This window comes from Aphelocoma coerulescens, chromosome 7 (genome assembly GCF_041296385.1).
Source record: "Aphelocoma coerulescens isolate FSJ_1873_10779 chromosome 7, UR_Acoe_1.0, whole genome shotgun sequence".
Taxonomy (NCBI): Eukaryota; Metazoa; Chordata; class Aves; order Passeriformes; family Corvidae; genus Aphelocoma; species Aphelocoma coerulescens.
Genome location: NC_091021.1, coordinates 30,281,968 through 30,295,771, shown reverse-complemented (window position 1 = coordinate 30,295,771; position 13,804 = coordinate 30,281,968). Strand labels below are relative to the sequence as shown.

At 42.7% G+C, this 13,804-nt stretch overlaps 1 protein-coding gene across 16 annotated transcripts in view; it reads right to left on the bottom strand.

The window, feature by feature from the left end:
- Window positions 1-13,804, bottom strand: part of KALRN (kalirin RhoGEF kinase) — a 503,525-nt gene that overhangs the window by 40,789 nt on the left and 448,932 nt on the right. For all 16 annotated transcript variants that reach the window (XR_011152025.1, XM_069021109.1, XM_069021107.1 and 13 more), the window contains 6 exons: window positions 10,038-10,168; window positions 6,354-6,420; window positions 4,974-5,077; window positions 2,573-2,642; window positions 1,922-2,008; window positions 1,052-1,144 (listed from right to left, as the gene is read on the bottom strand). Coding sequence is in view for 15 of the 16 variants with exons in the window: in XM_069021109.1 (XP_068877210.1) it covers window positions 1,052-1,144; window positions 1,922-2,008; window positions 2,573-2,642; window positions 4,974-5,077; window positions 6,354-6,420; window positions 10,038-10,168 (552 nt within the window). In the remaining variant the exon portion in view is untranslated. The remainder of the gene's footprint in view (window positions 1-1,051; window positions 1,145-1,921; window positions 2,009-2,572; window positions 2,643-4,973; window positions 5,078-6,353; window positions 6,421-10,037; window positions 10,169-13,804) is intronic.

Genomic DNA, 13,804 nt, shown 5'->3' with positions numbered 1-13,804 from the left:
TATTAAGGCACTTCAGAAAAGAGAGAACAAAAGGCACCAGTTTGAAATGGGAAAAGCATATTCAGCATGTGATTTTCTGAGAAGAAACTTGCTACTATTAATAAATTCATCTTCAGAGATTGCTGAATGTCATAACCACTTTAGAGATATGGAAAAGGGGTGTGGAGGGTTGTTGAAAAGATCACAGAAAAAAAGACAAAGCTGGGGTTAGTCCTTAGGAATGCTTACTTGGTCCCTGTCTTAAGCCACAAGACCACACACACATGAAGAGTTTTCTTTTCCTTTTGGCATTTTGGGGAACACGCTGCTGTGCCTTTGCTAGTGTGCAATTCCCAAACCAGGGCTGATGGCAGTCTGCTTGGGTATAGCTCAAAAAAGAGGAGAAACCAGCTCAGAGCCCCAGTGCTGCTGGAGATTACAGGGTGGGTTCAGACATGCCTGCTTTTAGATATTGGCTTCAGACCCCTCATGATGAATTTTCAAGAGTGCTGAGTAATTGTCATTATGGGTAAGTCAGCATAAACCAAAGTGGTCAGGCTCCTTGGGAAGAAAATTGGGGTGAGCTCCCCAAATTTTAAGACAACAGAATATTCTGAAAATAAGTTTCTTCAGCTAATTTGAAGACAGACATTCAGAAATGGAGGCTATAGCATTTACTAGAAGCATGCCTCAGCACCAAAGACAGACTTTAGCAATACACTTGTGTATCTTTGTTACAATTTTAAAAAAACTGAGAGTTTGCTCTGAAACTTCAGAGGAAAAAAATTCCTATTTGAAGTGTACCCTTCTATTAAAAAATTCCAAAAGCAAAAAAAAAAAAAAAATCATCTATTTACTATCCTAAATTGCAAACAACTCACACAGATGTGGCCTCCTGCTCTCTGGACATTTTCTGCGGGCCTCTGTCACTGTATGCCCAGAAAGCAGACCCCTCTTTCCTCTTAATTTGATGGATTTATTCCTCAGTTAAAGTCTAAGTCTGATTTAAAATAACAGCATCTAACCCAACATGCAGACTACAGTTTAATCCAAACTGTATGTTTTCACTCACCTTGAGAAGAAGCTGGTATTTAGTTATTCTTTGAATGGGTTTAATCAGAAAGTCACTGATGGTCAGCCGTTGGCTTATTTCCTGCTGAACCTCCTAAAAAATGAGGATTAAAAACAATTGCAAACAATCACAGAGTAAGACAGACAACATGATAAAATGTCTCAGCAGAGACTTATTTCCACGGAAAGTTGGTCTGTTCTTAATCTTTTGTTTGCAAGACGGAATTTCTGAGGATTTAAAAATCTGGCATATCCTATTTAGGCAAGGCCTGGGTTAAAGTCGTGGCCGAGCTGAAGGCATTGGAAAGCACAGGATCCCTCCCCCTCTGAGCTGAACGAGCAGCCCTGCAGGGTCTGAGGGTCACTCTGTCCACTGCAGCGGGGATTAGTTCACAAGTGAGTCCTGCAGAACAGGCCTCCTGCCCTGGGGTGAAAGGAAACATCTTTCCCTTGTTAAATATGCTTCTTTCACATTACTATCACAATGTGTCTGGTCCCAAAGCCTTCTTGAAACAAGATTGCTGGGGATTTATGAGAGGCACCACCCAGCTCCAACAGCTTTTAGGTCCCCTGTTGTTTGTACACTACTGATTTAAAAGTCTTATTTGGGACAGAAATCAGTGCCTTTGTGGTACTCTGAGGGCCACACACAGTTAGTATTGAATTAAATATTTATTGTAAATGAACAACATGAGAATTTGAAAGCAATTAAATAGTAACACTTTCTCTGTATGGCAGAGACCTCAGCAGCACGTGCAGTATCAAAATCTTCAGGAGTTTGTTTTAGGCAAACCCCACAGCTTACAGAACAGTCTCCTTGACCTGGACTCACAGCTGCAAGCAGCAGTAATGCATAATGAGCCGTGCTTACCTCAAAGTACGTTTCATACTCAGCTACTATATACTCAGACCGGGGCTTGTTTTGGCAATACACCACATACATGTGCAATCGCCGCTCCTGTGAAGGCAAGAGGCACAGCAGCCACGTGAGATATTGGCCACCCTTCTGTTATTAAAAGGTGGCAGAAAGTTGCTATGATGTTCTGCTTGGTCTTCCTTATTTTTGGTTTAACCAAAGACTTAATTCTCTAAAGCAGGAAAGAAAATTGGTAACTGGTTCTGTCCTCCACAGCTGCACTTAGGCAAGGGGAGCTTTCTGGGTTGTGGCCAGTGAGAGATGTTACACCCACACTGACAGGTCTGAAATTTCCTCTAGAGTTATACTCTGGCTAATATCACGTGAACATGTAAATTGTAGCACCTGCCATAATTATATTTTGGCAGATGTCCTTGGCCACATCAATTTTGCCCCCCAAGTAAGTTGTCTGCAAGAAGACAATGATTAATGCTTTAGTGCAATCCAGCTGCCCACTGAAAATGCTTAACTGTAGGGATACTTTATGCTTAAATTCAGTTTAGACATGCGAAAGCATCGAGTCGACAAGAACAGGTGTTTTTGAGAAGGAGCCATCACACCCTAAAAGACAATTGTACTAGATACAGGAAACAAAACAAAACTTACATGCTTAATAAAAAGCTGTGCTAAACGGTCAGGTTCTTGAAGACATTTTTCCAGTTCAGCCAGGAAAAAGCTGAAAGAAAGGATATGAACACTTCAGAATACTTCTTTAGGTCATCCCAGCAGCAAACTAGCTTCAGCCCTTAATGGTGGGATTTCTAAATGATTAGATGAGAGCTGTGAAATGTGGAGGTCTTGTCTTGCAAACTGTCTGCTCTTCTTCACTGTGGTTTCAATTTTCAAAAAGTGCTGATCACTATCTAATTGCAGGAGTTGCTTTCCTTCACTGAGAACTCCCAGAGTAAAACTCTCCCATATACCAAAACGCTTGTGAAAACTCAGCTTATGAAAATTCCAGCTTTAACCAGGAGTTCTCAGTTGCATGAGCAGGTTTGGAGTACTGGTCAACATGAAAGAGACTGCATATGTTTCCACCTGAATAAACAAATCAATACGTTTTGGTGGTGAACTTATGATATGTTCTGTTTGTCACTGTTTTTAATTTCATAATAAATAGACATGTTACTCATGATAGTCACAGTAATTCATAAACACCATCTCTATCTTGACTTGCAGCTTCAGGGAGGTCATTCATTCTAGCTCAAATGCCCTTATCAAAAATATACTGGAATGCCTAAAAGTGAGGTGAAAACATCAGACACACTGCTAGATTTTTCTGTCTGGTAGGCAAATCCAAACAATTGCCCTGTCCATGATCTTCCTCTTTTTCATTTCAGGATTTCAGTCTCAAATGCCTCCATGGATTTGCTACAGTAGCAAGATTTTGTGAGAGGACATGCTTGCAATGGTCTGGTCCCAAGAAATCCCAGAACCTCAAAAAATGATGCAAATTGGACAGATGTCCCAATTAAAAATCACCACTTCTACCGTTAGATACAGCTGCTTCCATATCCAATCCTCTATAAATGCTACATTCATCTGCATTTAAATAGACTTCTTGACCCAGATATACAGAACTAAAAATAGGGAATCTTTCCATTTGTGTTACAGAAAACTCCTATCCTCACACTTAATCAAGGAATGGCACTGGTAAAAACACTTCATTCTCTGGTATCAACATAAGGTGAAGCTTCCTCTGACATTTTTTAGTCTGTGCTCACAAAGTCATCTGTCAGGACATAAGGACAGGCTGAGGCCATGAGATAAGCACCTGTGGGACACATGACAGCAAGGATACTGTGCTTCCTGGGTGAGGGAAATACCCAGAGCTGAAGGAAGCTCCAGCCCAATGTCCATCTACACATACATGCTCAAATTTTAGTTAGCTGGAGCTGCTGAGTATTTGTGAGTGGCAGAGTTGAAATGATGACCATACTGCAAGACATTGTTCACAGAGTTACAGGGGAAATGGCCCAGGGTTTGTGTTTCCAGCAGCTTTTCAAAATCTACTTGTAGGAGTAAGATTTTCAAGGAATGGAGTTCCTAACTCAGAGCCAAAAGCATCAACTAGGCCAAAGCATGCCAGAGTAAGAAGGATCTTGAAGGAATTTGTATTTTATCACCCTTCTAGCCAAATACCACTGGTATGGTCAGCCTTAATGATCTAATCAGCTGCATGTGAAAATGTTGCTGAGATCCACGAGACACAGGAAGGAAACCATGACTTCCCAGCACTGCTACTGCCCATCAGTAGGATACATTGAGGCTACAGCTGTGACCCAAGAAACTCAATTATGGCAGCCCCAGTAGCTTTTCTGAAGATTCAGTGAATATCCCACAAGCAGCAACTCTCTGAGAGCGATGCTGGGAATACTTACGAGCTCAGGAGCTGTGGATGGACCACAGTGGTACCTCTCCAAGTGATGCTTCTTGTTGGGGCTCCCCAGCAAGAGTGGCAGAGCCATCAGCAGCACAGAGCTGACACAGGGCAGCCTCCTGTGTGCAGCATCCTTGTCACACTGACCAGCACTGCTGGCACTGTGTTCGAGCCAGCATAAAGCTGTACCTGTGATCACAGACAGCACGACAAACACCCTCCCATGATGCCAGGCAGTGCAAAGCTATCCCACACCAAAGCTCTTTTTTCACTGGGAAGAATGATTTCAGGTAGGCCTGATGCCTTCCATCAGGCAGTTGTGCTGGTTCTGGCTGGGTAAACAAAGCCCTGTATCAGGATTTAGGGTACTGAGAAACTGTGGCTAAAAGCACATAAATCAGAACATCTCAGGATTCAAGGTAGCCAGGATTTGTGATGTTATTAAGCAGCACTCACAAACCAACAGAGACAATCTAAAGAGAGGTAGCATCCTTTGACAGCTCAGCCCTGAATAACCTGATGATGTTAAATTAAAAGCAGTTTAGACATACAAACACCACATAGCCCAACCCTCTATGGATAAGTGGTTAGAAAGGTGTCTAAAGAGGAACTAAACCAAAAACTTACTCTTTGTGCCAGTCATAAATCTGGTGAATATTGCCAAATACAATCTTGTCTTTCCCTTTCATATCTTCAGAAACTCCTTTTTCTTCCATCCTCTTCATGAAGCCCTTTACGATTAAGGATCAGTGGTCAGCAAAGGGCTCATTTAAAGGGGAAACACAAATACTTTTTTTTTTAAGAAGCAAAAGTTTAATGCCAAGATATTTTACATTGAAAATGCTTAAAATATCTTTTGAACAATTTAAAACCAGAAAAGCAAGTAGATACTTTAAATTACACAGTTTTCTTAAAAGAAAACTTTAAAGGATTTATTTGGAATATCTGCAATACTTACACAAACCATTATTAGATGTAATTGAAGTGAAAGTGCAATTGTAAGATAAAAGTTAAACAAAGTAGTTTGTCAAGCTCTTGGCTTCTCTGGTAAAAGGAAGACATCAGACTCTGCACAGAGTTCTTCCATTCATCATCATGAGTATCTTGTGGGAGCACAAAGCCAAGCAGTAAGTTTAGAGTCACAAGAACAGGATTTCTCACACCTCCTGAGAATTTCTTTGTAAGCCTTTGGAGCATGACAGCCCTCTCAGGTTTGCCAGTGGTGCACGATGTAAGCAGAACATAACACAAAGGTTTCCAAGTTTGGAAACTGTTGAAAATCACTGTTAGATAGACTGATAATTCTCCCTGGACTAGTGAATGCCACTAGTGAATCCCACGTCTCCACTTCTGAGTCCTTGCTGGGAAAAAACCTGAACCCTGCACTGAGTTAGACCTGACAGGTGATCCCTAGAGATCAGCCAGATCTTTACAAGTTGAAGCTTATGAAAAAAAGGACTGTTTTTTAATGCAAAAAAAGGACTGGTTTTTAATGTAAAAAACCCCCAAATTCTCTTTTATCTCAAGCTTTTCTGCAAAACAATGATCCATGGGTCACACATGCAGCTCAACACAGTTCCAGGCCCAGCTTCTGGAAAGGTACTCAGACACAGGACAAGTCCAGGTGCAAACTCAAGCAAAGTATGTGTTCACATTACCCACTATGATGGGAAGAAAAGCATGAAATAAGGGGTAGGATCATAAATTATTCTCCACCAATGCCTCCAAGGCTCCTTACAGCAAAAGAGTTTGTCACAAGCAGGGTAGCCAAGAAAAACCTTTGCACACTGGAGTTGAACCTAAAATACAACATTTACTAGATGGAAACAAAAATAGTTTCCAAAGGCATTTCTTCTTGTTTCTGTCAACATGAGAAGGGGACCATGGAAGCAGACTGCAAAATAAAGCAGTTTGTTTCTCATGCTGTATTTTTTGTTGTTGTCACTTGTCAGCATGGTGCTTTTTAGTGGGAAAACATTTTGCATAGCAGGGTTTGCTTCAGCTCACCTCCACAACAGTTCCCAAGTCTTTGACGTAGTCTTTTTCAGTCTGCACCAGCTCATTTAAGACAAACCTAAATTAAAACAGAACACACAAGAATTTGACCATACTCCTTGATGTTACCATTTGCTCCTTTACCACATATGATCTCACCATAAAACCCCATCATCATCCAGATCACGTAACACAATTCACCCTTCATTCAGAGCTCAGTGGAATGTAAAAGACAAAAATGTCACATTTCAGGTCAGAGGAATTTCAAATCTCTTAACCACTCTTTCCTGCTATCCCTCTTCCCCCACCACATCCCAGGATGGTGCAAAAGCAGCAGCACAAACAGCTGCCTGTACCTTGAACTACCCCTCCCTGATCTCCTCTCCCCATCCCCTATGCAGGCCCCCTGAGAACGATGGAGACATGTCCTGACCCATTTTGCAGCAAGCAGAGAGGATTTCTTGCTCCAGTCCATCTGGCTTTGCCCAAGATTCATCAATTACATTTCAGTTTGGAAGTTTCAAACACTTGGAAAACAAAGCCCCTCTCCCGTCATAACTGAGAGCTTAATCTTTCGGAGTAGGTAATCTGTGTGTGGGTGTCGAATGTTTTAACTCTGATTTCAGAGCTGGGTAGGGGAGTCATCTAATGAAGGCCTGATGCATGCAAACAACAGCAAGCTAAAAAAAGCCCCTCCTTTGTAAGTCAAACTGACTAATCACGTAATGTTCTTTTGAGGACAATTTCAAAAAGTTACAGTTTGCTGCAGACAGTTTGTCTCTCAATTATGCCAATACATAGATTTGGCACATGACAAATAAAACTCCATCTGCCCTCAAGTTTGCTACAGCAGTAACAAGGCTAACAAGATAGAGAAGTGCTTTCATGTCTGATATTTCTCTGTCCACATCAATCACCAGACTGACCCACTTGAAGTGATAGGGCTGAGGGCAAACAGTGCTAAGATAAAGCCTGGTTTAAAATACCTGGAGGGAGGAAAACCAACCAAACTGGCAAGGAGAGACTTAGTTATGAGAGGCTACTGAGAAAATAAATCCTGCTCCTGCTGCGCTCACAACATATCCCTTGCTCAGACAAAGCAGAGGCGATATTTTGGCCATGTGGCAGAAAAAAGTCAAACAGCTTCTTGTTGGTTTGAGAGTGAAATCCAGCCCCCTTGGCAGCAGGCAGGGCTGGCAGCAGCCACACCAGACGCTTGGGCTCTCTGGAGCGCTCTGCCAAGTTGTGCCCGGGCAGCAAACACGTGTAGGGCAAAAGGCAAGAGGCTGCTCTTTCCCAGCAGCATGTGGCCTGAGCAGGCATGTGCTGCACAGCCCCTCAGGCTGCCTGACCCCCGTGCCCTTGGGACAGGCTCCACAGTCCCCTCTGCCTGGAGAGGAAGGCTGGGAGGGGACCCTCCAGCTGGCACCACCTCTGTTTGCACTGCTCCCCACAAGCACAGAGAGCTGCAGAGGGAATGGGAGAGAACCTCTCCTACCTACGAGGTTACTGCAAGGATCCACCCAGCCAAGTTCTGCTCTAAAAATGAAGCAGCGGGTACCTGTAGTACATAATGCTGCAGGAAATGCAGGCAGGTGTGTGTTTATTAAAAATCAGTGCAGCAGCCAGGTTTCTGGTGAACAGACAAAACCTGCCAATTTACACCTCTACTAGGACTCAGGGTCTGCACCTCCACTGCTTACCTTAAATTCAGCACCAGGGTTCCCTCTGTTCCCCCTCTTCCTACCAAGCAGGAAAATCAACCTTGACCATCTCTACTCATTCTCTGAAGCCTACCTGATGCAGCACCTTAGAAGTACTCCCAAATTTAAGGTTTCTAAGATGCATGTAGACAAAAATTCAAGTTCACTCATCTCCTGCTCTGATAACAGGGCAGGGAGTTGCTTGCAAATTGTGCTGGTCACCAGCAGTTATTGACTACACAGCTGTATTTAAACTGGCATGAACAGGAGCAAGGTTAGAGCCTCCTCACTTCTGATTGAGTCTGAATATCTGGATATCTTGGAAACTCCCTATTAGACCTATACGGAACAATGACGCTCAATGAGACTACTGTCTTACTGCTCACAGAAATGCAGCAACCAAGCCTGATGGAATAAGGAGTTTCCTAACACCAGGGCTAACTGCTGGCATGCACTTGCTGCCAGGAACACAGGACACTGCTGCCCATGACTGTGCAAGGGTTCAGCTGCTGTGTTGTGGGGATTGGAGGGTCATAGCTCGAGCTGGGAGATCAGCTGCCTCACATGACTGTGGAATTAAATCCAGCAAGCTGGAGAGACACAGAATGCAGACACAAAGGAGCTGGAGGGGAGACAGATGTCTAGTGCTGAAAGCCACTAGCAGGTGCTCCTAAACATCCTGGTGTTTAGGAATTCTGGCAGCTACTAATTGCACGTAATAGGCTGCCAGTCCCTGCCAGAAGCGTTCCTCTAGCTCTTCTTACAGTGGCAGAGGTCTCTGCACTAAAACTGCAACCTGCAGTTAGCTGCCAGTCACCTAATTAATGAACTGCCACCAGAGGAACTCCAGATCCTGCAATATTGAGGAGCTTTCAGGAGACAGTCATGGGCAGAGATGTTCCCGGCAGGAAGGCTGACAGCTGCCTTGTAGAAAACTTCTCCCATTCAGAAACACATGCAGGAGTGTCATGTCCTTGTCTGCTGCTGGGAGTTGCTCCAACTCCTCACTGTATCTCTCCTCTGGCTTCCTACAACAAACTGCAGGAGCAAATGATGGCTTTCACAGACCTGTGACACTGCTCTTACTTCCTCTTCTATTCTTAACCACCTCCTGGTTCTCCTCTGACTTGGCATCTTTCCTAAAATGGGATGCTCTTCTTCCATCTCTCACCTTACCACACTCCCATGAGATCTGTATGGAATGTTACTTCTCCCCTCAATCTACCATTTGATTAATCATTGCAGTTCCTGTTGTTGGTGTAAGAGGTGATACAAAGAAAACAGCTACTTCAGCTTTCTTTCATAAAATTCTTGATTCCGTTGCTCCAGTTCTCTGTGTTCTTCAGCTGAACACACATTTAAGAAATGCTTTAATCATTATAGGCTTTGAAGGAATAAGCATTATTTTTAAATTTAAGGGAGTGTACAGCTAATTTTAAAAAACAACTTTCATGAGCTGTCACCACTTCTTTTTTCTCTCATTACCACAGACACGAGGGTTTCTCAAAAGGAACTTTTTCTTCAGTGGCACATTTCCACCACAGATGCATCTGAATCCTGTCCCTTCCTATGCTAATAATGAGGGCAAAAAATATCTCTATCAAAAAATCTTAGAGGGATTCTCTGTTCTTTTTCTCAAAGGTACCTAATAAGGTCAACCACATATTCCCCCTCTGAGAGCTTTCACCTCTGGCAGTGCAGTAATTACCAATGCACACATCTCAGTAATACCTGTTGAGCTCTTCAGAGGCTTTTACAGCAATAGATATTTGCTATCTGGTGTAAAAGCTCTACATTTTAGATTGAAGATGAGCTTCCTGTGTGTGGAAGTGCTTTTATGAAGTGTTTTTACATGTTAAGAAAAACAGATGCAAGCAGAACACAGTTTTACTCTCAGTTCCACACTCACTCACTGACTACAAAGTATTCCTGCAGTGCTGCTGTGTGTCCCCCTTGGGTACATATTTTGGAAAGAACCAGTAATACAACTTACATCCTGCCTCTCATTGCTTTGGCTTTTTGTTCCTCTTCAAGGTTTCGTGGGGGAGTTGAAGGTGTCATTCCTTCATTTAAGCATCCAGTGGCATCTTTTAAGCCTCCTCGGTAAGATCCTCCTTCAAGGGTCTAAAAAAACCCCAAAGAACAACAGAATAAACATTTTCCTTGAACTCCAGCATCAGTATTCAAGTCAGTTCTGCAACCACCACTACAGAGTATTCAGAAACACTCTCCTGCAGGACTTCGTGAAACACAACCAAACTAGTTTTAGGTTGATGTAGGACCCCACAAAAAAAGCCTTAAAGCAGAGTTGTCATCCTCTTGTTAGAAGGTGGAAAAAGATGTTCCAGTAGATCTGAGAAAAGAAAACTCTTCCAAATTATTACAAATCAACCTGGAAATATCCTGATGTCTCAATCAGGACCATTGTTAGGCTACACGTGGTTAGAAGTTCCTCTGCCAAAAGCTGAATGGGGGATTCTTGTAGTAAAATAAAACACAAAAAGAAATAGATGGACACATAGTAACATTCCACAATAATTAAAGTTTGCCCCAAATCCCTTGAAAGTAGTTGTAATAGTCTAATAGACTGCATGTGGGGGAGAGAAAATAAAATATCATCAAAAAAATATGTCAAACCAGATTAATGAAATACTTTTCAGTTTGTTAGTCCCTCGATGGAATAAAACTATTTTAAGTGAATTTTCTGGGAATAGCCTTCTTGGTTTCCCATGCCACAAAGAGCTCCTTTACCACTCATGCCTTATCAAGCACCCTATGAATGCTGACTCTCTTCCCGTACCAACATCTCAAACTGAGAAAATACCAAAACCTTCTGAAATTATTCACTAGATAAAGATGCTTGCTCAGAGTTGCAGTAATTTAATGATCACTGTGGGGATTTAAAAAATTTTTTTACTCTTTTCATCGTTCCAGTAGATGTAAGGAAATGAACCTTTGTAGGCTCATCATCCCTGCTTGTTAATTATGTTAAACTTGTTCAGAGAAAGCATTTAGCTAATTTTAGAGGTCCTGGGACATGTAGAAAAAGGTTTAGCTTTGACATTAACATTTTTGAACTGCTCAGGGAAAACTTAAAAGAAGCCAAGATATGAAACAGGATTTACTCCTTGTCCAGAAGACATGGGATCAGCAGGGAGAACACACAATACTGAAATTTTTGAACAAATGAATCCCACAGCATTTTTATTGCTTATTCCACTCCCTGCAAGAAAGATTTGACAAGGCAGATTAAAAGTGACACAATTAAAGCACAGCTATGGTACTTCAAGCAGTTCTACTCTTTAGAGGGTCTTTTTATTGAAACCAGAACACCAAACAAATTCACGTGGGTAGTAAAACTCACTGTGCCTCAGAACAATCTTTAAAATAAAACAAACAAAACATCCCACTGTGTAACATTTGAATACCAACAAGACCCCAGAAAGTGTACAGTACAGTAGCTCACGCTCTGCAAAGCCTACTCCAGAAGTGACTTTTGACTATGCAGTGCAGAGCCTATGTGAGATGTAGGCTTCGTCTCACAGGGGAGCAAAATACTGGGCACTACTGAGAAACAGAGCACACAGGGTTAATAAAAGCAGAGCAGATGAAGGTAGAAAGCAAGGAAACCAGAACAAGAGGCAGCCTTTAAAGCCCTTCCTTAGAGTCACATCGGGCCTGTTGTGTACACAGTTTTCACAACACTAAACTTACCAGCTTAGTTTTGACCAACTTTTCTATTGCACTGACAAGATCCGCAGCAGTTGGGACATCGGAGGAGCTCTGTCGAGCAGCTAGCAAAGAAGAGGACTGCAAGACACCAGGTGGCAAAGGAAAAGCAAGTTAGCAGGATGAGAAGGGAGTAGGAAACCAAGTGCTCAGTGAAGAAGCTTCCAAGACAGGAGAAGGAACGTGGAAAGGGGGCTGAAGGGTTAGAGGGACACATGCAAGTCAGGTGAGCGAGTGTTGCTGTGTCAGACAAGCGTGGAATTGCCATCCACTTCTGGCTGCACATCTCCCTGCAGCAGTTCCAAGACTGGAACCAGGGAACAGCATCAAAGAACTGAAGTTCATTTACAAACAGGTCACAGTACTCTTAAAGTTGGTTCCTCCTTCTAAGGCCGTCTAAGGTCTTACAGGCTCCAGAAGATTGATTTTCTTACTGCAGATGTAAGAAATTACCCCCTCCCCCATACATGCATATTTAATAAAGGCAGTTAAGCACAAGGGACACAAGGAGTTACAGGCAATAGGGGAGGGAGGCGGGGGGGAACAAACCACCCCCATCCCTTCCCCACAGATCAATTGCAACTCCAAATGAACTCAGATGACACCTCCCACTCATGCAACTTCAGTTATCTAAAATGTGTAACTCCTCTGTCCCCTCTCAGCAACCAGTGGAGACAAAACATCCCTACATATCTCATCTCTCCTGGGTACCTGGCACAGGAGGGCAGAAAAACTCAGTTTTAGTTTAAGGTTTTTGCTCTACAAGGGCATGTCACCCCTTGATTGTTGTCCTAACCTCAGTCTGAACACCCAAACCCACTTGACAGCTATGGGAATTGGGATTTATTAGCTCACCTGTATATACATTTCTTCTGAAGGCAATACAAGCACTGACTAAAACTACAAGCCCTTTTGTTGTCAGGCTGACACGGACTAAAGCATGGCTAAAATTTTATAAATTATGAAAAAGTTTATTCATCTCTCAGCTGCTTAATGAAAGTCTTGTGGAGGGCAGCTATTTCAATGAAGTCACTGTGCAGGTGCCAACGAACACACATCTGAGATTAAACAGTGCTGGGGAGGGAGATGTGCAAATGTGATGGCTGGAGTTGGGCAGCTAGCCACCTCTTTCAGCAGCCCTTTGGGGAGGTTGCTCCTGTTGAGTGACACATCCCCAGGAGAAGAAAAAAAAAGACAAAGGAGATTAGTCCTAACCAGAAGCCTTGTTACAGAGCAGAAACATGAACACACTGCTACTCATCAACTTGTCTTCCACAAATAATACATCTAATCAACAGTTCTAATTACAACAACAACAAAAACTACAGGAAACCTGGCTGGTAATTGAGGAATTAGGCTGGTAATGCAGGAATCTCATACTAATGTAAAAAACTCAGCCTGCCTGTTTCACCTGCAATGCAGACAGACGTGTTTAGGGAAAAAAAAAAAAAAAAAAAGACTGAAAATAAGGACTTTGAAGAGATACTGGACAAATACATTGATGATAACTGCCAAACATAACCATTCTAGCAGGAGGAGTCAAATTTTTGGAGGCACTAAACAGCTGTTGCTCTCACTTATTTTAACTGAAATTGCTCAATGTCTCTGAAAAGTAAATAACTGCAGGATTTTGAAGGAAGCATGAAAACATTTGCTGCCTACAAGAATTCTGGGGTTAAATAAAACTTCTGAGATCGACAGGAGTCTGGTTTGAGTGGGGTAAATTGAAAGATGGTATTTCTATTTCTCAGGAAGCAAATTAAGAATTTCTAATATGAAGAGATCTTGCAATTTATCTTTATGAGAGTCTCCAGGAGCAGTGAGGCACGATTACTGCTCCTTGGCAGATGGACTCAGGGAAAAGTGCCACCCCCCCTACATGCACATCTCTCCTACTTACCACAGCTACTGCCCCCACTCTGCTGCTGCTGGTGCAGCCTAAGCCTGTGCCTGTAAGCACACAGGGAGGACATGAGCAGGCCACTGTGCCCAAACTGACACCATTAAGGAGCTTTCAGCTCCAGCATGGCT